The sequence below is a fragment of the Lolium rigidum genome, chromosome 6, assembly GCF_022539505.1.
Source record: "Lolium rigidum isolate FL_2022 chromosome 6, APGP_CSIRO_Lrig_0.1, whole genome shotgun sequence".
Taxonomy (NCBI): Eukaryota; Viridiplantae; Streptophyta; class Magnoliopsida; order Poales; family Poaceae; genus Lolium; species Lolium rigidum.
The window spans coordinates 320,118,379-320,142,626 of record NC_061513.1 but is presented as its reverse complement, the minus strand read 5'-3'; the positions used below and the strand labels follow the sequence as shown (position 1 = coordinate 320,142,626).

General features: G+C 45.3%; 1 protein-coding gene and 1 pseudogene across 1 annotated transcript; both read right to left on the bottom strand.

The window, feature by feature from the left end:
- Positions 1 to 13,156: 13,156 nt before the first annotated feature.
- Positions 13,157 to 15,911, bottom strand: LOC124664685 (annotated as a pseudogene).
- Positions 15,912 to 18,080: 2,169 nt separating this feature from the next.
- Positions 18,081 to 19,482, bottom strand: LOC124667224 (BTB/POZ and MATH domain-containing protein 2-like). The gene has a single exon (XM_047204531.1). It carries the CDS (start codon positions 19,480 to 19,482, stop codon positions 18,475 to 18,477), a length of 1,008 nt encoding a protein of 335 aa, XP_047060487.1. The 3' UTR covers positions 18,081 to 18,474.
- Positions 19,483 to 24,248: the final 4,766 nt, after the last annotated feature.

Genomic DNA, 24,248 nt, shown 5'->3' with positions numbered 1-24,248 from the left:
CGTCCTCATCGTTTCAAAGGGGGCGGGGATCGAAATAAAAAGGCAAATAGCCGGAGAGATGAGGGGTTCAAAAATAACTCCCAAGAAAGAGGAAACTTTTATTGTTCGTAGAGGATGACATGCGGGACCCATGAGCCAGCGGCTTACTCAACGTTTCAAAGGCGGCATGAGATCGAAAGAAAAAGGCAAGTGACCAAATATCGGGAGCAAAAATAAAACCAAGATTTATTGTTACATAGAGGATGACATGCGGGTCCCATGTAGGCGGCGGCAGTCCTCAACGTTTCAAGTGCGGCGGGGGATCAAAAGAAAAAGAAAGTAGCCAGAAATTAATTAGGGGTAAAAAATAAATCCACCAAAGGAAACTTGTATTGTTCATAGAGGATGACATGTGGGACCGACACTGCCAACGGCGTCCTCATCGTTTCAAAGGGGGCGAGGGGATCGAAATAAAAAGGCAAATGGCCGAGAAATTAGGGGTCAAAAAATAACTCCAAGAAAGGAAACTTTTATTGTTCGTAGAGGATGACATGCGGGACCCATGAGCCGGCAGCTTACTCAACGTTTCAAAGGTGGCATGAGATCGAAAGAAAAAGGCAAGTGACCAAATATCGGGAGCCAAAAATAATCCAAGATTTATTGTACATAGAGGATGACATGTGGGTCCCATTTTGCAGCGGCGGTCTCAATGTTTGAAATGCGGCTTGAGATCAAAAGAAAAAGAAAGTAGCTAGTAATTAGGGGGTCAAAAAAAATCCAAGAAAAGAAAGTTGATGGACATAGAGGATGACATGCGGGTCCCTTGAGCCGGCGACTTACTCGACGTTTCAAAGGGGCGAGGGATCGAAAGAAAAAGGCAAGCCAAAAATCAGCGGGTGAAAAAAAATCCAACAAAGGAAACTTTTATAGCACATAGAGGATGACATGCGGGTCCCATGAGCCGGCGGGTTCCTCAACGTTTCAAACGTGGCATGAGATCGAAAAGAAAAGGCAAGTGACCAAATATCGGGAGCCAAAAATAATTCAAGAAAAGAAACATGATTTACATAGAGGATGACATGCGGGTCCCATTTAGCGACGGCGGTATCACCGTTTGAGAGGGGGCGGGGGATCGAAAGAAAAAGGCAAGTGACCAAATATGAGGTGTCAAAAAAAACTCCAAGAAAAGAAAGTTTTATAGTACATAGAGGATGACATGCGGGTCCCATTTAGCAGCAGCGGTATCACCGTTTGAGAGGCGGCAGGGGATCGAAAGAAAAAGGCAAGTGACCAAATTTGAGGTGCCAAAAAAAACTCCAAGAAAGGAAACTTTTATAGTGCATAGAGGATGACATGCGGGTCCCATTTAGCAGCAGCGGTATCACCGTTTGAGAGGCGGCAGGGGATCGAAAGAAAAAGGCAAGTGACCAAATATGAGGTGCCAAAAATAATTCAAGAAAAGAAAGTTTTATAGTGCATAGAGGATGACATGCGGGTCCCTGTTAGCAGCAGCGGTATCACCGTTTGAGAGGCGGCAGGGGATCGAAAGAAAAAGGCAAGTGACCAAATATGAGGTGCCAAAAATAATTCAAGAAAAGAAAGTTTTATAGTGCATAGAGGATGACATGCGGGTCCCATTTAGCGACGGCGGTATCACCGTTTGAGAGGCGGCGGGGGATCGAAAGAAAAAGGCAAGTGACCAAATTTGAGGTGCCAAAAAAACTCCAAGAAAAGAAAGTTGATTGCACATAGAGGATGACATGCGGGTCCCATTTAGCGGCAGCGGTCTCAACGTTTCCAAGGCGGCAAGGGATCAAAAGAAAAAGGAAGTAGCCAGAAATCGGGGGTCAAAAAAAATCCAAGAATAGAAAGAATTTTGGTTCATAGAGGATGACATGCGGGACCCATGATCCTGCATCGTAAACGGCTCGATCGGAGAACGTTGAACGAGATGGCGCGATCGAGAAAAAAAACAATGCCGAGAGAGGCTGCCATCCGGGCCCTACATCCCTCGGCGGTGCGGATTTGCGTTGACTCGGCCGGCGAACCGAGAAGTCGCGATGCACCACGTCCCGGGCCACCATACGCGACGTTTTGGCCGCTTTCGTCGGGCTAGGTGGCCTCAAAAACGAGAAAAAAAAAGTTTTGACATGCACCACGGAGGGACCCAAAATCGTCGGCCATGGTACACCAGCAACCACGGCGCGACTTCAACTTCGTCGGCCATGGCAACTTTTCTTGTAGTGTCTAGTACAAATTACACAGGATCTACCAGCTGCGTGTTCAAGACGCGGATTTCGACCAGGTCGGTCTTCAGTTCAGCTTCGAGGCCTTCTGCTTCCTTGAGGGAGAACAATGAGCTGATTTTGTTGCCCGAACCTTCTCTTCGAGGACCTCCAACCCTTTACGCAAGGTCGCCAGTTCAGCGGTGCTGTCAGAGGTGTCAGTTTTGGCGTACAAGGCAGCCTTTTGCTCATTAAGCCGTTGATATTTCATCTGCAATATCGGCTTTCAATGGAAGAAAAGCTGATCGGCTCTGGTGTATCTACTGTCGGCTTGGCCAAGTTGGCCACCTCCTCAGCTACACTCATAGGAATTGCTGGGACCAGAGTGGCTGACCTTCTCTTGGAAGCCGATGGTGGCAAGTTTGGCTGGCTCTGCGTGGTGGTTTTCTCAGATTTGCTCGAGCTCGGGTCCATTTGTCTGAACTATGTGTCCTCACCGCCGTTCTCGCCTTGACTGAGGCTCGGGGGGCAGCTGACCTGGTAGATACTCTGTTTTTAGAAGCCGATTGGGGTTTCATCGGCTGGCCCTCCATCATAACTTTCTTCAAAGGTGGTGAGTTCTTGCAGAAGAGGATCACTAGAGCTGGTAGGAGGAATTTAAAGAGGGATCCATCATCATTGGCAGGCTCTGGGCCATCTGGTTGCTGCAAAGAAACAGAGCAGGATTATAAAGTATCACTGAGGAGATTTGTGAGCAAGTGACATACGATTCGCGAAGTATCGGCTTCAGTGTCAAGTCGTTTCAGCAGCGGTCCTAGGGCTCTCTTGAAGGCATTGGTCTTCCACATTATCCACCAGAGCTCAAAGTCATCAGTCGAAGAGATGAAGGATAGATTGTGAGGGACCGATGCGTTGACATCGGCTCATTGAGCATTGACCAAGTTTACAATCGCTCCTTAGTCGAAGAGATGAAGGATAGATTATGAGGGACCGATGCGTTGCCATCGGCTCATTGAGCATTGGCTAAGTTGACAATCGGCAAAGTCAGTATGAGGGGGAATCGGCTAAATTAGCATAAAGGAAATCGGCAAAATCAAATTGAAGGAAATTCTTCATTGATAATGGGATTTCTTACATAAAGAGCTGATTGCTCTCAAAAGGAAGTACTAGGGGATACATTGCCCCATCTACTACTACTGATCCTATGCTAAGGGGCCTATCTATGGGCCGTCGCTGCCCTCGTCGTCGCCGTCGTCGCCGCTGTCGGCGCTACTCCCGGCGGACTCGTCGTCGCTGCTGCCGCGGCCGCCGGCGGGGGCCCTCGTTGTCCTCATCTTCCTCGTCAGCGTCGTCGTCGCTGTCGAAGTCGCTGAGGTTCCCCGGCCAGGGGCAGAAGCGCTTGGCCGGCGGTTCGTCGGAGGAGGTGTCGTCCTCCTCCTCCTCCTCCTCGGAGGAGGTGAAGTCATCCCAGGAGAAGCGATCGTCATCGCTCTCGTCCTCCGTTTCCCCGTCGGCAAGGAAGCGGAGGTCACTTTCCCGTCGGTCGAGGACTTGTCGTCCTCGGACCGGACGGAGAAGTCGTGGCTCGGACTCCTCCCCGGCTTCGATGGCGCGGCGGATGTTGGCCTCATGGGCCTCCTCCGGGTCCCACTCCGGCGTCGGCTCGCGGGAGGAGGAGGGCCCGGGTGGAAAGACCCGACGAAGCAGAGGAGGAAGAAGACATGGTGGTAGAGGAGGGCTTTTGGAGTGCTAATGCGAAGGGGATGAAGAAGTGAACTGCAGGATGCGGTTAAAATAGAGGCGATATAGTGGAGATTCAATGCCACAGCAGTTTCCGAGGAAGTGGTGCCCAACACGCGGAGAAGTTGAGAAGGCAAGGCATCATGATGATGGATACTGCGATGGTTCTGCTCTGCCACGACATGACCCGGCGAAGAAAAAGCAGAGTGATTTTGGAATTGCCATTTCCAAAACCAGGGGGCATGTGTTATCACCGGAATTTGACCGGATCGAGAGGTGGGCCGCGATTAAGATGGGCTTGAAGAATATACATGGACGAAATACATGAATCGGCCTTGTATACAAAGTTTGGGCTAGTTTGCCCGTGTATCTGTAAATATAGTAGGATACGTGTCGGTTAGATAGAGTTTGGCTCGTGCCCGGTTGGGATTATTCCCACGTTAGAAAGTCTACGGACTATAAATATGTATCTAGGGTTTCGGAATAAACAACAATCACGTTCACCACAAACCAATCTAGGCGCATCGCCAACTCCCTTGTCTTGAGGGTTTCTTCCGGGTAAGCATCATGCTGCCTAGATCGCATCTTGCGATCTAGGCGATACACGTTTATTCGCTGTCCATGCGTTGCTCGTGCTTGAAGCCTTGTTGATGGCGAGCAACGTAGTTATCATAGACGTGTTAGGGTTAGCATTGTTTCATCGTATCATATGCTTTCGTCCGTGCAACCCTTAGACGTCTAGCCGCCCTTACACCTATCTTAGGTGTAAGGGCGGCACCTCACTTGATCGTTATTTAGTAGATCCGATCCGTTATGATTGCTCCTTGTTCTTCAAGGATTAGTTTAATATCTGCATAGTTAGGCCTTACAAACGGGTTGAAGGATCCAGTGGCACGTAGGGTGTAGTTTGCTAGCCCTAGACGGGATGTTCCGGGGATCAACTTCATGTTGGTTTTTAGGCCTTGTCTAGGGTCGGTTTATGATCACCGTGCGTGGCCGCCAGGCTCAATCACGCGTAGGATGTTCCGATTATGTGGTGAGAACCCTAAATCGTAGTAGGTCGTTTTAGCTTTATTTCGATCAAGCAGGACCACCATGTGATCGTACACCTCGTACGAATCGTGGGTGGATCGGCTCCTTGAGCCGATTCACAGGACAACCTGAGAGCCGATCGAAGCTCGTATTTAATGTTTACGTGTATGCCATGCTGATACGTCTTCGACGTATCGATAATTTCTTATGTTCTATGCCATATTATTGATGATACCTACATGTTTTATGCACACTTTATGTCATATTCGTGCATTTTCTGGAACTAACCTATTAACAAGATGCCGAAGTGCCGGTTCTCGTTTTCGCTGTTTTTGGTTTCAGAAATCCTAGTAACGAAATATTCTCGGAATTGGACGAAACGAAGACCCGGGGGCCTATTTTTCCACGGAGCTTCCAGAAGACCGAAGAACATACGAAGTGGGGCCACGAGGTGGCAGGACCACATGTCGGCGCGGCCAAGGGGGGGGGCCCGCGCCGCCCTGTGGTGTGGGCCCCTCGTCAGGCCCCCGACTCTGCCCTTCCGCCTACTTAAAGCCTCCGTCGCAAAACCCCTGATGCGAAAAAACCACGATACGGAAAACCTTACTGAGACGCCGCCGCCGCCGATCCCATCTCGGGGGATTCTGGAGATCTCCTCCGGCACCCTGCTGGAGAGGGGATTCATCTCCCGGAGGACTCTACACCGCCATGGTCGCCTCCGGAGTGATGAGTGAGTAGTTCACCCCTGGACTATGGGTCCATAGCGGTAGCTAGATGGTTGTCTTCTCCTCATTGTGCTTCATTGTTGGATCTTGTGAGCTGCCTAACATGATCAAGATCATCTATCTGTAATACTCTATGTTGTGTTTGTCGGGATCCGATGGATAGAGAATACCATGTCATGTTAATTATCAAGTTATTACATATGTGTTGTTTATGATCTTGCATGCTCTCCGTTACTAGTAGAGGCTCCGGCCAAGTTTTTACTCTTAACTCCAAGAGGGAGTATTTATGCTCGATAGTGGGTTCATGCCGCATTGACACACGGGACGATGTGAGAAAGTTCTAAGGTTGTGTTGTGCTTGTTGCCACTAGGGATAAAACATTGGCGCTATGTCCGAGGATGTAGTTGTTGATTACATTACGCACCATACTTAATGCAATTGTACTGTTGTTAGCAACTTAATGCTGGAGGGGTTCGGATGATAACACTGAAGGTGGACTTTTTAGGCATAGATGCGGTTGGATGGCGGTCTATGTACTTTGTCGTAATGCCCAATTAAATCTCACTATACTTATCATGTCATGTATGTGCATTGTTATGCCCTCTCTATTTGTCAATTGCCCGACTGTAATTTGTTCACCCAACATGCTTTTATCTTATGGGAGAGACACCTCTAGTGAACTGTGGACCCCAGTCCATTCTTTTAATACTGAAATACAAATCTGCTGCAATACTTGTTTCATTGTTTTCTCTGCAAACAATCATCTTCCACACAATACGGTTAATCCTTTGTTACAGCAAGCCGAGTGAGATTGACAACCTCACTGTTTCGTTGGGGCAAAGTACTTTGGTTGTGTTGTGCGGGTTCCACGTTGGCGCGGAATCTACGGTGTTGCGCCGCACTACATCCCGCCGCCATCAACCTTCAACGTGCTTCTTGACTCCCTACTGGTTCGATTAAACCTTGGTTTCTTGCGAGGGAAACTTGCCGCTGTGCGCATCACACCTTCCTCTTGGGGTTCCCAACGGACGTGTCAACTACACGCATCAAGCAAATTTACGGCGCCGTTGCGGGGAGATCAAGACACGCTGCAAGGGGAGTCTCCACTTCTCAATCTCTTTACTTTGTTTTTGTCTTGCTTTATTTTATTTACTACTTTGTTTGCTGCATTATATAAAAACACAAAAAAATTAGTTACTTGTTTTACTTTACTTAATATCATGCATGTTTTTATTTCACTAGTTAAGCATAATGGAAAACAACAAAAATATGAGAGATCTTTATGAACTTTATCTTGAATTAGGACATGATGTGTTTGAAGAGAGAATTAAAAAACCCATGGAACTTTATATGCATGCTAATGGGAATGTTATTACTATGGATGCTTTGAACACCATTGTTGCTAATGCTATGGAAAATTCTAAGCTTGGGGAAGCTGGCTCTGATGAGCAGGATCTTTTTAGTACCCCAAGCATTGAGGAGAAAATTTTCTTTTATGATTACAATATGCCTCCTATATATGATGATAGCCACTTTATTGAATTTGCTCCCACTACAACTAATAAAATTGATTATGCTTACGTGGAGAGTAATAATTTTATGCATGAGACTCATGATAAGAATGCTTTATGTGATAGTTACATTGTTGAGTTTGCTCATGATGCTACTGAAAATTATTATGAGAGAGGAAAATATGGTTGTAGAAATTTTCATGTTACTAAAACACCTCTCTATGTGCTGAAATTTTTGAAGCTACACTTGTTTTATCTTCCTATGCTTGTTACTTTGCTCTTCATGAACTTGTTTATTTACAAGATTCCTATGCATAGGAAGCATGTTAGACTTAAATGTGTTTTGAATTTGCCTCTTGATGCTCTCTTTTGTTTCAAATACTATTTCTTGCGAGTGCATCATTAAAACTGCTGAGCCCATCTTAATGGCTAAAAAGAAAGAACTTCTTGGGAGATAACCCATGTGTTATTTTGCTACAGTACTTTGTTTTATATTTGAGTCTTGGAAGTTGTTTACTACTGTAGCAACCTCTCCTTATCTTAGTTTTATGTTTTGTTGTGCCAAGCAAAGTCTTTGATAGTAAAGTAAGTACTAGATTTGGATTACTGCGCAGTTCCAGATTTCTTTGCTGTCACGAATCTGGGTCTATCTCCCTGTAGGTAGCTCAGAAAATTAAGCCAATTTACGAGCATGATCCTCAGATATGTACGCAACTTTCATTCAATTTGAGCATTTTCGTTTGAGCAAGTCTGGTGGCCTAATAAAATCCATCTTTACGGACTGTTCTGTTTTGACAGATTCTGTCTTTTATTTCGCATTGCCTCTTTTGCTATATTGGATGAATTTCTTTGATCCACTAATGTCCAGTAGCTTTATGCAATGTCCGGAAGTGTTAAGAATGATTGTGTCACCTCTGAACATGTGAATTTTTATTATGCACTAACCCTCTAATGAGTTGTTTCGAGTTTGGTGTGGAGGAAGTTTTCAAGGATCAAGAGAGGAGTATGATGCAATATGATCAAGGAGAGTGAAAGCTCTAAGCTTGGGGATGCCCCGGTGGTTCACCCCTGCATATTCTAAGAAGACTCAAGCGTCTAAGCTTGGGGATGCCCAAGGCATCCCCTTCTTCATCGACAACATTATCGGGTTCCTCCCCGAAACTATATTTTTATTCCGTCACATCTTATGTACTTTGCTTGGAGCGTCGGTTTGTTTTTGTTTTTTGTTTTGTTTGAATAAAATGGATCCTAGCATTCACTTTATGGGAGAGAGACACGCTCCGCTGTAGCATATGGACAAATATGTCCTTAGGCTCTACTCATAGTATTCATGGCGAAGTTTCTTCTTCGTTAAATTGTTATATGGTTGGAATTGGAAAATGCTACATGTAGTAACTCTAAAATGTCTTGGATAATTTGATACTTGGTAATTGTTGTGCTCATGTTTAAGCTCTTGCATCATATACTTTGCACCCATTAATGAAGAAATACTTAGAGCTTGCTAATTTGGTTTGCATATTTGGTTTCTCTAGAGTCTAGATAACATCTAGTATTGAGTTTTGAACAACAAGGAAGACGGTATGGAGTCTTATAATGTTTACCATATGTCTTTTATGTGAGTTTTGTCTGTACCGTTCATCCTTGTGTTTGTTTCAAATAACCTTGCTAGCCTAAACCTTGTATCGAGAGGGAATACTTCTCATGCATCCAAAATACTTGAGCCAACCACTATGCCATTTGTGTCCACCATACCTACCTACTACATGGTATTTATCCGCCATTCCAAAGTAAATTGCTTGAGTGCTACCTTTAAAATTCCATCATTCACCTTTGCAATATATAGCTCATGGGACAAATAGCTTAAAAACTATTGTGGTATTGAATATGTACTTATGCACTTTATCTCTTATTAAGTTGCTTGTTGTGCGATAACCATGTTTCCGGGGACGCCATCAACTATTCTTTGTTGAATATCATGTGAGTTGCTATGCATGTCCGTCTTGTCCGAAGCAAGAGAGATCTACCACCTTCATGGTTGGAGCATGCATATTGTTAGAGAAGAACTTTGGGCCGCTAACTAAAGCCATGATTCATGGTGGAAGTTTCAGTTTGGACATATATCCTCAATCTCATATGAGAATAATAATTGTTGCCACATGCTTATGCATTAAAGAGGAGTCCATTATCTCGTTGTCCATGTTGTCCCGGTATGGATGTCTAAGTTGAGAATAATCAAAAGCGAGAAATCCAAAATGCGAGCTTTCTCCTTAGACCTTTGTACAGAGCGGCATGGAGGTACCCCATTGTGACACTTGGTCAAAACATGTGCATTGCAAAGATCCGGTAGTCCAAGTTAATTAGGACAAGGTGCGGGCACTATTAGTATACTATGCATGAGACTTGCAACTTGTAAGATATAATGTACATAACTCATATGCTTTATTACTACCGTTGACAAAATTGTTTCATGTTTTCAAAATAAAAGCTCTAGCACAAATATAGCAATCGATGCTTTCCTCTTTGAAGGACCATTCTCTTTACTTTTATGTTGAGTCGGTTCACCTATATCTCTCCACCTCAAGAAGCAAACACTTGTGTGAACTGTGCATTGATTCCTACATACTTGCATATTGTACTTGTTATATTACTCTATGTTGACAATTATCCATGAGATATACATGTTACAAGTTGAAAGCAACCGCTGAAACTTAATCTTCCTTTGTGTTGCTTCAATGCCTTTACTTTGATTTATTGCTTTATGAGTTAACTCTTATGCAAGACTTATTAATACTTGTCTTGAAGTACTATTCATGAAAGTCTTTGCTATATGATTCACCTGTTTACTCATGTCATTACCATTGTTTTGATCGCTGCATCCACTATATATGTTTACAAATAGTATGATCAAGGTTATGATGGCATATCACTTCAGAAATTATCTTTGTTATCGTTTTACCTGCTCGGGACGAGCAGAACTAAGCTTGGGGATGCTTGATACGTCTTCGACGTATCGATAATTTCTTATGTTCTATGCCATATTATTGATGATACCTACATGTTTTATGCACACTTTATGTCATATTCGTGCATTTTCTGGAACTAACCTATTAACAAGATGTCGAAGTGCCAGTTCTCGTTTTCTCGCTGTTTTTGGTTTCGAAATCCTAGTAACGAAATATTCTCGGAATTGGACGAAACGAAGACCCGGGGGCCTATTTTTCCACGGAGCTTCCGGAAGACCGAAGAACATACGAAGTGGGGCCACGAGGTGGCCGGACCACATGGCGGCGCGGCCTAGGGGGCCTGCGCCGCCCGTGGTGTGGGCCCTCGTCGGGCCCCGACTCTGCCCTTCCGCCTACTTAAAGCCTCCGTCGCAAAACCCCCGATGCGAAAAAACCACGATACGGAAAACCTTGCGAGACGCCGCCGCCGCCGATCCCATCTCGGGGGATTCTGGAGATCTCCTCCGGCACCTCGCCGGAGAGGGGATTCATCTCCCGGAGGACTCTACACCGCCATGGTCGCCTCCGGAGTGATGAGTGAGTAGTTCACCCCTGGACTATGGGTCCATAGCAGTAGCTAGATGGTTGTCTTCTCCTCATTGTGCTTCATTGTTGGATCTTGTGAGCTGCCTAACATGATCAAGATCATCTATCCGTAATACTCTATGTTGTGTTTGTCGGGATCCGATGGATAGAGAATACCATGTCATGTTAATTATCAAGTTATTACATATGTGTTGTTTATGATCTTGCATGCTCTCCGTTACTAGTAGAGGCTCGGCCAAGTTTTTACTCTTAACTCCAAGAGGGAGTATTTATGCTCGATAGTGGGTTCATGCTCGCATTGACACCGGGACAGATGACAGAAAGTTCTAAGGTTGTGTTGTGCTTTGTTGCCACTAGGGATAAAACATTGGTGCTATGTCCGAGGATGTAGTTGTTGATTACATTACGCACCATACTTAATGCAATTGTCCGTTGTTAGCAACTTAATACTGGAGGGGTTCGGATGATAACCTCGAAGGTGGACTTTTTAGGCATAGATGCGAGTTGGATGGCGGTCTATGTACTTTGTCGTAATGCCCAATTAAATCTCACTATACTTATCATGTCATGTATGTGCATTGTTATGCCCTCTCTATTTGTCAATTGCCCGACTGTAATTTGTTCACCCAACATGCTTTTATCTTATGGGAGAGACACCTCTAGTGAACTGTGGACCCCGGTCAATTCTTTTAATACTTGAAATACAAATCTGCTTGCAATACTTGTTTTACTTGTTTTCTCCGCAAACAATCATCTTCCACACAATACGGTTAATCCTTTGTTACGACAAGCCGAGTGAGATTGACAACCTCACTGTTTCGTTGGGGCAAAGTACTTTGGTTGTGTTGTGCAGGTTCCACGTTGGCGCCGGAATCTCCGGTGTTGCGCCGCACTACATCCCGCCGCCATCAACCTTCAACGTGCTTCTTGACTCCTACTGGTTCGATTAAACCTTGGTTTCTTACTGAGGGAAACTTGCCGCTGTGCGCATCACAGGAAACTAAGCGAGGCAAATCCATCACCTTCCTGACCAGGTATAGGTCAGGTGGCACGCCCTTGCACCAGCATCGGACGTGCGTGCCGAGTCTTTGCGGGCCGTCGCTCGAGGGACCAGGGCCAGCCGCAGTCCTGGGAGCCTCCCGGCTCTACTGTGTTACCCGTCGCTGCTCGCCGGTGGGTTTCTGACCGCAACACCTGGCAATGACCTTGTTGGAGGCATTGTTTTGAGAGCCGGGACTATCTTCTGGGTGAAAACCTAAGATCTCTGATCGGGCGACGACGGTGTTAGAGCACTGTTCCCTTCTTGGAGGCGTCGTTTTTGGAGACTCTATATTTCAGGTGTTGTCTTGGTGGTGGATGTATTGCTGTTGTTAGGCCCGAGATGCTGTAGTGGGACTTTTGTTTCTTAGTTTCGTTTTCCTTTTTTTGGATGTGTGCATCCGTAGTGCCATTAGGGTGGTGCGTTGTTGCAGAGGCTGGGTGTAATTGGTATCTTTTTGATATTAATATATTCCCTTTATCAAAAAAGTGTTCATTGTGTAAACCAGAGAGTTCCGTACCAAACCTACATCCAAATCAGCATTCAACTAGTTGGTCTCGATAATCAGGTCTGGTTCTTTCAACCGGACATGACGATAGCAACATGAGGGCGTATAATTCTTGAAGACGTTGTTGCGCAAGAAGTCAACTTAAGTATAGGTGTAACATTCTTAGCTTGTAACTGTAACATATCTATGCGACAAGAATTAGGTAACGGATGGAGCAGTTGTCTATGTCATGTAATCTGTCTTTATATAACTTTGGTGAAATATTTCTAATGGTGACCAAGGAGGTGACTAGAGGGGGTGAATAGGTGCTAACAAAGTTTTACTGAACAATTGTAAAGTTGAACAACCTAGATGATATAAATACAAAGTAATGCAAAGGAAGCAAGTAACAAATAGAGTAACCGTTGAGACACGAGACATGAGATTTATTTCCCGTAATTCCTTCCCTGTTAAGGGAGGTACGTCTACATTACAGAGGTGTGGCACCACAAAACCAACACCACAAAAGTCTCACCTTCTTCCGTTGAATCCGCTACAAACGAAAACTTCACTTCTCCACTAAGTGGTGCCGGTCGAGGTGGCTCCGAAACCTACAAAAGGTTGAGGCATGCCTCCACAACTCAATTGGAGCTTCTCAATGCCATCATCGAGCTTGTATAACATGTGATAGCCTCTCTACAAAGATCTCCCGCCTCAATGGATCTAGGGTTACAAGTTCCACAATGGAATCAAGAGAAAATTTGAATCCCTTTGGTCAAAAATTAAAGTTCATGAACTAAAGTTCATGATTCTATGTCAATCAGACCCGGTTATCATCATGTTTACAACAATCTAATGCGAAAGAATGTATAGATCCCCAGATGCTCTGCTCTCTCTGCAGCTGCTGTTACAGCATGAATGTGTCGACAGAGCACAAATTCTACAGTGTCTGAAGCTATTGTTCTGGTCTAGGAATCACAGGAGAGCGAATGAAACAAGCTCTGTCTTCAACTCTTCATGGTCACAGGTCACGACTGACTGACTCACCATTTCCTCATGCGCTTCTCCTTCCTCCATTTCCATGGCTTCTCAGGGTTCGGCAGCGCCCACAGGCCCAGCCCGCTCGCTCGCGCCTGGCTCTCACACTGACAAAATTCCAGTTTGTCGAGGCATTTTCATGTCATGTGTATATTTTTTTAAACGGAGGCAAAAGCTTTGCCTCATCCATTAATTAAGAAGAAGGTGTCCTGTTTTTGGGAGAAAACCGGACGAAAACCTACAACAACCGGGCTAAGCCCACACCAACAACACCCACATAGACCAAAAGGTGACACTAACAAGCACATAGACCACAAGGCGACACTAACAAGCACTCAAACCCGACACTCGAACGCCGCGTGGAAAAGACAGGCCACGACATTGAGGGGCACCCGTCAACCAACTGCGGATCGAGGGTAGGCAACAGCCAAGGTGCCGAGGAAGTCGCAAACCTCTCGGGCGACGACAGCTCCAGCCACAGTTGGCAACAGCCCAGACTTAGTGACCCCATCACCAATAAGAACCACCTGTCTGCCGGACTCAGGCGAGGGAGAGACTGCAACGTCAACAGCAGCACACTTCTCAGGTGCCTGACACGATGGAGAAGCCGCATCCGATAACTCGTGCGAACTGGGCCCAACTTCCTCAACGGGGGGAGGCGTAACAACACCACCACACAACTCCAGGAGCTCAGGCATGATCTGCATAACCGGAGCCTTGATCGCCGAGCACACCGTAGCACGAGAAGAGAAACAACCATGAAAGCCCTCTCCACTTGTTTCCTTGCACGGCTGGATGCTAGCGATTAGGGGCTTTCTGGAGCGGGCGGAAGCTGTGTTGGGTAGGCTGTATATATGGTTGAAGAAATGTGCAGAGGTTGCTCTACTGCTCTTCAGCCAAGTCAACTGAGGATGCAAGCCGTGTGTCACTGCTTACCTTGGCAAGCTCCATCCGTCGATCATAAGCAGTATAGTGCCATGCGAGCCCTTTCTTCAGCATGTGTTCCTGTTCCAAAAGCAAAATGAGAACTTGGTTGTTTCTTAGTCAGAATGTCGCAAAATAGTTAACAAGGTTATAAAGTACTCCTGATGCAGAATTTCAAATAAACATTTAATTAAAAAATATTTGTTTCTTAGTCAGTGTGGCAAAGTATTTACTAACAAGCTTATAAAGTAGGTATTTGATATCAAACGCCTGTTGTGCCGATTCATTGGCATTTTCAGAGTCTTGAATACATTTATTTTCTTTGACTGTAAATATGCAATAGCAAGGTAGAGATCTTTTACAGCAAGCCAAAGAGCACACGGATAAAAATAGAATTCAGTACTTCCATTGGTTATTTCCAGTATACAGAACTCCAAAACGACAATCCAAAGTGATAATAGTATGACTTTGAGATTCGAACAAAATAAATATGACTTCGTACCTATTGCACTCAACATCTCCAACCAGTCGACCGTACCGGTCAGTATCATATACGGAAATCTTTAAGGTTCTTCCCTGCACCAGCTTCACTAGCTCCTCTTTTGCCTCTTTACCATAAGGCATCGCGTTCTCTGGTGCACCGATCCCTCTGCATTGCATTGTTGTGTTCCATCTTATCTCAACTGCAGTACAACTTGAACAAAGTCCTCAAACATTGAGCATAAGAAGTGGACAAACCTTAGCCTGATCCGGAACTTCTTTGCAAGAACCTGCTCCCCACTCAAGTTAGAAACTTGCCTGCAATTGGAAGTCATAAAAAGTTTTAGAAGCTGACACCATACGCAAGCAGGCAGGTCATCGATGTTAATTTGAAGTGACCTATATCCAGCATCCACTATGATCTTCTGAAGCGCGTCAGCCTTCTGGTAGTTCTTGGCCGCCCGTGCCTTGATCCGCTCCACCGCTGCTTCCCGAACTTCATGGGGCACATTTCTGGACTCCTGAGGATTAACCATGTCAACATACACGGTGATCATGTCACCATCGGCCACAGCTTTTGCATCCACCTAGGAAACTAGCGTACAGATTTGTGAGCCATTCATTCGCCTTCCCTGGACAATTCTGAAGGACATATCAAGACTACAAGGCCTCACAGGGAGCGTGCGCAGCTCATACTTCACACCTCAAGGTTTGCTCGTGGTAGTGCTCCAAAAGGAACCAAGATACGACTCCTGCAATCACCGAACAAGGCATCGAATTAGGGGAGGATTCAGCCAGTTCAGTGCGATGCTTCAGATGCTGAATCTGCAGGCTTGCAAGCTCTGGCAAGGTTCAGCAACCAATTAAATCGTGCAGAAACTTCTTCGCGAGGGAAAAATCTGATGGGAAGATCGCTAGTCCAGACATATGCATTAATAATTGCTTAATGCGTAAGAACTCGGTGGTGCTATTTTCACTAGCGATGTCTAGTTCTGAAAGTAAGCAATATATATACCTTTGGGAACAGGGCGTGGCGAGCGTTCGCGATGAGGACAATGACGCCGACGGAGCACAACAGCACCTGCAGCGGAGAAAGCGATGCGCGCTTCCTGGCGACGCCGCCATGGGCATGGACTCCCCTCTCGCGGCGACGCCCGTGGCTGTGCCTGTGAGTGGCGTACATGCCACCAGGCGGTTGAGGAGATGGAACCCTCGGGGCACGAGCGCCGAGCCGGACCTGGGGGACCCCGCGACTGCCCACTGCGCCGCGGAGGCGGCAAGGGAGGCTCGCCGGCGCCGGGCAAGGACAGGTCAGCAGCGTGGGGATGCTGCGGCGCGGCGGCGGCTTGGACCCAACTGGGCGTTTCGGGTTCAGCTCGAGAAAACATCAAATGGAACCCAGTTTTCCAGATTCATGGAACCTCATGTAGATGTTTACCATGTAAGTAGAATTTTTCATTGAATTATGTGGTCAGTCATATGCGCCCTACATATAAAAGACTCCAAAAGTGAATTTTGTAAATGACTACTTAGAGCCCCATTTTTTCTCATTTTCGTAAAACCAAAGTACAGCATAATTACAGTAGGTCTTTTGAAACTTGTAAATACGAGCGCAGCAACCTTATGTTTCCTCCATCTCCATTGAGCCTCCTTTTTGGCTGGATAATATCTTTGACAGTGTACAGACCTCTTTCGACGCCAACGTTGAGCTAAAGTTAACAAAATACATTTCAACTTTCATTTATGTACTTCGAACTATATTAGACATTGACATATGCATCATCAAAGGTGAAAGTACATGCTAGTTTCAACGTGGGGAACCTATACTCGGATTCCTGGGGAATGTGATGCCAACATTGAACTAAACTCTAACAAAATATAATTAAATAATTTATGTAATTTGAACTATATTAGACATTGACATATGCATCATCCAAGACAAAAGTAGATGCTAGTTTCAATGTGGGGCACGGGGCTGATACTGGGATTTCAGGGGACCAAGGCAAACCAGAACATTGTGCCCCTTTATACAAATTCATATTATTATGTATTTAAAGAAATAAAAATCAAACACTCAAAAATAAATGCTTATGTGTTTAATAAGTATTCATGTATTTGCATGAAAAGGTTAGAGATGAGAGCAGAAAAAAAATAAACCACACTACAAAAGGGTTGAAAAATAGAAATAAATTAGGAAGGTAAACTACAAAGGAACAAAGGTACAATGAAATAGATGAAAAGAAAAAGAAAAAAATAGAAACGACCTAGCATCATCAAGCATCAGGTGACGATACCCCAATTGCACGCTATAAGCGGCAAACAGGGTTTGCCCATATCGCTCGCTACGAGCAACACATAGTCTTTGTGGTCAAACTTACGCCCATCATTTTAGAAAGAAGAGTTCATGAGCTTACTAGACATGCTCTTTTCCCCTGTCACATTCCTTTGCATCATTGGTATGCCCATGAAAGGTGAGATCTTCACCGGCTCCGTGGAGAAAATCCTAAAGCATAGCATGTTTCTCAAATCTGGACCAAGAAGATGAGCGACTAAGAGTACATTGGGGCCGAGAACCAGAAATTCATGAATGAACAATTGAAGCTGGAAAAATACACCGCCGTGTGTTTCAAGGTCATGGGGTTCCGCTGGATGGAAAAATCTATTAGTAGCATTTGTTGAAGTTATAGGCGTCAGTGAAGCAGACCTTCATTTCCCATTGTTCAAGTTACTACATGTATCTTATGTGGGAAACAATTCTTTCAATAGCCGATCAACTGTTAACAATTTCTCCAGCTTTCATCCCAAAATGACACCTCCAAATGCATCGCTGGGTACAAAACATGAGAAGATCCGCTTGATTGGACAACATATGAATATGTCTTCAAAGTGAATACGTACAGGTCCAACTGTTTCTCATTCTCAGAATCTTTCATCTTCCATGAACAAAATCATCTGGAAAATACAAAATAGTGAACCATTCCTAGGGAGCAATTGTGATTCTCGGAGTTCAATAAAACGGCTCAACATCATAATGTTCAGAACCCATCCTAATACAGTAATACCCACACCCTCTCCCCACACTAACAGCCGTGTTTCCAGGTTTTCTGTGTTTGGAATATTACTTCCTTGGTGGTTTTAGAAAAGAATAGCATTTCATCTTTTATATTGCCAAAGTATCATTTCCAAGAAAATACACATCGTATTTACGATAGGACACTCATTTGCTTAACAATCCGCGAACTGTCCCCCCCTTCTCACACCTTCGAATATTCAAAACCTAGTCTGTATTAGAAATACACATACCAGTATTCAAAAGGCATATTCCAGAACTTCATGACAACATAAGTTCACATAATTTCTAACACCTGACATGCTTGCACCGATCATAAAATATTCATGGAGACAAGACTACGGATAGTTAGATAGTTATGGACCAGCATAGCAAAAGTGAACATCCTAAAAGCTTCAGGACACCACATGTCCAAACCAGGACAGAAACAGAAACAGAACAGGATGCTGATTTAACACGATAACGTCCATAACTTTGCATTTGAGTTATCTGACAGCATACTTATCAGTACTCATAGGAACTAAGCCCAACACTTAGCAAGATTCTGCAATATCAAGCTCCCAGGCTCCCCAGGCAGAGATTGTATGCTTGACCTGCTGTGAGAAACTACAAACTACTCGCCATGTACCAAAACACCATACCAGAGCTCTGCTTGAACGCCTGAAGTATAGACGTGTTATGCCCTAACCCTCTTTTTGAGCTCAGCCGTAATTGATGGGAATTTCAGAACTAACATTGCATAACCATCGGTGAAGATGGCCTCCTTGAAATTTTCCTCCGCCGAAAAGAAGTCGATGCACTTGTTCTTCAACTCGTGACAGTTATGGGTTTCGGCACAAGCTAAGATAGTTGAAACTGTATCTACCGACACTTTTTCCCATAGCTTCTGGGCACAAATAATTTTCAGTCGGTCAAGTGCATACCGATCAGCCGCAACAAGTAGGTTCTGAAACATCTCAATGGAGGAGTCTGCAGGCTCGTCTTCTGCAAGCAATTCATCCGTGTATATGAACCGAAGCATAGCTTTGAATGTTGCAGGTGTGATGTCGTGCAACGTGATCGATGACATTGTAGCCTCGGCCATGGGACCGAACAGCTCTGCTCTGAAGACCGGTGAGCGGGCAGCAAGCACAGCTCGGTGAGCAGGGAATTTCTCGTCGTCAACAATGAATGACACGTCTATCCCTTCAGTTTGATCGAGCAGGCGGCCAAGATGAGTCCCAATGTCTGAAGGCGGGACAGGGATATCACTGTCATCCATGACCATGATAGAGCATGCCAATGTGACGCGTCCCTCTGTTAAGAAAGTTTTCTCCACATCAGTAAGCTTCATGAACTCATCCCATCCCCATGAGTCATCGCCCTCACTGATTCCGAAGGTTTCGCATATCCATCGTATGTCAGATGTAGATGGTTTGCCGTCCCTGCGCATCATGAAGACCCCGATCTTGGTCCTGACGCTTCTGCATTTGCTGATGTGCACGAGGACGATAGAAACATACTCGCCCTTGTCAGCTCCCCTGTCCCCACGCAGGAAGACTTCAATCCTCCAGAGGTGCCCCCCGGCAGAGATGACGTCGGAGATGACAGCCTCGCCGGTGGGAAGCTGCTTGATTTGCTCGTAATCAATTCTGAACTGGACACAAGAGCCTACAATGGTGGTCCGCGCCTCTGGCTCTGTCATCTTGGCTCGCTTGCTCACTGAACATTTTTAAAGAAAATGTAAGAACAAATCAGCGAAAACAAATTTGAGCTAAGCGAATGAATCAATCCGGCGCATCGAACAAGAGCACAGGAGGGCACTCACTTGGTTGCCCGCTGCCGGGGGTGGCGGCCGTTGGCCTGAAGGTGGTGGCGATTAGTGCTGAGGCTCCGCCGACAGATCCTCTGACCACCCCGCACCGTCTCGGAACCTCCGCCTACAGATCCTCTGACCTCCCCGCACTGTCTCAGAACCTCCGCCGTACGCCGTGCGTCCGCCTGAGCTGCCCTCGCGCTGCTCGTCGCCTGCAACTGTGGCCGCCGCCTCTCGCAGGGAAACCCTTGAGCTCAGAACTGTTCTTTGCGGGCTTCCGAAGCGGCCACACGGATGGTGCGTGTATATGGGCCGCACTAGGAATACACGGGTTAAGGTACTCCCAATCAAAATAAAAATAAAAACTGTAAAAAAAGCCAAAATCAAAAGAAAAAACAAGCCGATATAAAAGTAGCTAATAATTTTTTGACACAAGAGTAGTTATAATTTCTGATGTAAATAAAGAGAAAGTGTATTTATGATACCATTGAATCACTCACTAATGGATATTTGAGGTTTTCCGTCGCTCTATGTCAACCGAGCCAATTTCATCAGGACGTAACTGTTTATTGTGCAAACTAGAGAGTTCCGTACCCAACATATATGTTTTCGTTCATAAAGTTGCCAAACACAAATACATTAGCCCCATCTCTCTACAATAGCATATTTTGATGTCAAAATAAGAACACACTTGTGAGGTCAACAAGGACAAAAACGTTTAATTGAAATGATTTTCATGTAGAAATCTACGTATAAAAGATGGTGATTCGAGCATGGCTTTATATCCATGGTTAACACTCTTTTTGCTTTTTATTGGCTGGTGGGTAGCAACCAGGAACTTGCAACATTAACTTATCGAATGTGCTTCTCCTTACTTATGTGCTACATCCTCCAATTAATATTATTTGTGCACATTTAGATGTATTTATACATAAAAATATATCTAGATACATCCAAATCATCTAGATCTAATATGAAATGGAGGAAGTAGCATTCAGTAGTTGGTCTTGATAATCAGGTCCTGGTTCTTTTAGCCGGACATGACAATGGCGACATGAGGGCGTATACTTCTTGAAGACATTGTTGCGCAAGAAGTCAACTTAATTATAGGTGTTACATTCTTAGCTTGTAATTGTAACATATCTATGTATAAAACATGTCTAGATACATCCAAATATGCGATAGAAATTATGTAACGGATGGACCAATTGTCTATGTCATGTACTCTATCTTTGAATGACTTTGGTGAAAGGTTTCTAGTTGCGACTAGAGGGGTGAATAGGTGCTAACAAAGTTTTACTCTTTTCAAGTTTAAAGCTTTATGCAACAAAGTAAAGATGAACAATTGCAAAGTTGAACAACCTAGTGTAGGAGAACGTTGCATAGAAAACAAAATATTTCCTACCGCGAACACGCAATCCAAGCCAAGATGCAATCTAGAAGACGGTAGCAACGAGGGGGTATCGAGTCTCACCCTTGAAGAGATTCCAAAGCCTACAAGATGAGGCTCTTGTTGCTGCGGTAGACGTTCACTTGCCGCTTGCAAAAACGCGTAGAAGATCTTGATCACGATCGCTTCCGGCGCCACGAACGGGCAGCACCTCCGTACTCGGTCACACGTTCGGTTGTTGATGAAGACGACGTCCACCTCCCCGTTCCAGCGGGCAGCGGAAGTAGTAGCTCCTCTTGAATCCGACATCACGACGGCGTGGTGTCGATGGTGGTGGAGAAATCCGGCGGAGCTTCGCTTAAGCGTGCGGGATGTGGTGGAGGAGAGATACCGCTAGGGTTTGGGGAGAGAGGGGGAGGCTAGGGCGCCGGCCAAGGGCAGCCCTAGGTGGTGCGGCCAAGAGTGGGCAGCCCCCTCCCTCTCCTCCTCATTATATAGGTGGAAATCCTCAAGTGTTGGTATCCAAGTCTTCGAATAAGACCCCAACAATGAAACCTCCCATATGTAGGGAAACCTACCCAAGGTGGGAATCCCACTTGGGGTGGGATTCCCCCTTCCATGAGGGGGTTGGCCGGCCACCCTAGGGGAGTCCACCTTGGACTCCTCCCCTTTAGGGTTGGCTGGCCATGCAAGGTGGAGTCCCTCCGGGACTCTACTTTCCATGGTGATTTCTTCCGGATTTTTCTAGAACCTTCTAGAACCTGCCATAAATGCACCGGATCATTTCCAAACTTGGAATATGACTTCCTATATATGAATCTTATTCTCCGGACCATTCCGGAACTCCTCGTGATGTCCGGGATCTCATCCGCGACTCCGAACAAATATTTGAACTCCATTCCATATTCAAGATCTACCATTTCAACATCCAATTTTAAGTGTGTCACCCTACGGTTCGTGAACTATGCGGACATGGTTGAGTACTCACTCCGACCAATAACCAATAGCGGGATCTGGAGATCCATAATGGCTCCCACATATTCAACGATGACTTCAGTGATCGAATGAACCATTCACACACGATACCAATTCCCTTTGTCACGCGATATTTTACTTGTCCGAGGTTTGATCATCGGTATCACTCTATACCTTGTTCAACCTCGTCTCCTGACAAGTACTCTTTACTCGTACCGTGGTATGTGGTCTCTTATGAACTTATTCATATGTTTGCAAGACATTAGACGACATTCCACCGAGAGGGCCCAGAGTATATCTATCCGTCATCGGGATGGACAAATCCCACCGTTGATCCATATGCCTCAACTCATACTTTCCGGATACTTAATCCCATCTTTATAACCACCCATTTACGCGAGTGGCGTTTGATGTAATCAAAGTACCTTTCCGGTATAAGTGATTTACATGATCTCATGGTCATAAGGACTAGGTAACTATGTATCGAAAGCTTATAGCAAATAACTTAATGACGAGATCTTATGCTACGCTTAATTGGGTGTGTCCATTACATCATTCATATAATGATATAACCTTGTTATTAATAACATCCAATGTTCATGATTATGAAACTAATCATCCATTAATCAACAAGCTAGTTTAAGAGGCATACTAGGGACTTCTTGTTGTCTACATATCACACATGTACTAATGTTTCGGTTAATATAATTATAGCATGATATATAAACATTTATCATAAACATAATATATAAATAATAACCACTTTATTATTGTCTCTAGGGCATATCTCCTTCAGTCTCCCACTTGCACTAGAGTCAATAATCTAGTTTACATTTGTAAAGATATAACACCTTGGCCTTCTGGTGCTTTATCATGTTTCGCTCACGAGAGAGGTTTTAGTCAACGGATCTGACATGCTCGGAACCGTATGTATTTTGTAATTCATTTGCGTCTCAACGCATCACTCATTTCCAAATGAGTCGGCATTAAATATGTTTGGTCTTCGGTGGAACCTTAATTCCGCGGTCTGAAATATGTCACTAATATTGTCACACACAATATAGCTTCAAAGTTCGACTACGTCGGAAATACACCAAGTTCTCAAAGAACCTCTTGACTTAACATCCTTTGTCATTGTCAAAATAATGACATATTCTGCCTTCTTTTGTAGATTCCGTCACAATATTTAGAATTCTTCTAAATCTAGCATAGACATGTAACATCCCAGGTTTTTCAAAAATCAAAAACTTGCATGCATTCATGTTCATTTTTGCATTTGTTTGTTCACATAAAATATTAAGCACAAATATGACAAAACCACAGCTACATACCCTATTTGCAAAGGTCCTAATTATGTACCATGCTATTTTGGTCCAAAACTTTGTTCACTATTGTTTAAATCAAAGCCCTGAATTTTACAAAATCTTAGAAATTGGTTTGGGTCAATTTGGATACCTAAAACTAAAGTTATGTCAAAAACAGTAAAAAGAAAAAGGAAAAATAAAAGAAACAAAAAAAAAGAAGAAGCAACGGATCGGACCGGCCGAGCTGGGCCAGCCCGATCACGTCGGCCCAAGCGGCCTGCCAAAACGGCCCGCGAGCCGAACCGCCTCTCCCCTTTTTTTCTCGCTTCTCTCACCGACCGGTGGGACCCACCTACACGCGGGCCCCACACGTCAGCGTCGTCCCCTACCTTGGTCGTGGCCGACCCGGACTCTCCGTCCCTCCGCCGCCCTAACCCTAGCGGCCCCACCTCGGCGTCCGTGCCGTGGGGCGCACTCCTGTCCCCCTATAAATACTGCCGAGGCCCCGCCCTCCTTTTTCCCCCAAACCACGCCGCCCCTAGCGCCGCCAATCGACGGCGATTGCTCGCCGAAGTCGCCGCAGCCGCGCCGCCTCCAGCCGCCCGCCGCGGCCGCCCTAGCTCGCCATTTGCCGCGCCGCCGCCACCAAACTCGCTGCCGCGCCGAGCCGCACGCCGTAGCACCCCCCGCCGCCGCCGGAGACCGCCGTAACGCCGCCCCCCGTCGTCTACTGCCGCCCCGTCGCCATTGCCGCCGGCCAGGTAAGCCCCTGCCCTTTCTTTTTATTTTTTTCTCTTTTCTTTTTGTTTTTCGTCCGTTAGATCTAGATCCAGCGGATCAGAATAGATCCCGTACCGAACCGGTACGGGCCAATCCGAGCGCGCCGCGTGGCAGCCCAGTCAGCGCCCCCGGTCAGATCTAGTCAAACGTAGTTTGAATTCGAATTCGAATCCCAGTTTGCTGTCCAAACTTGTAAAATCGATATA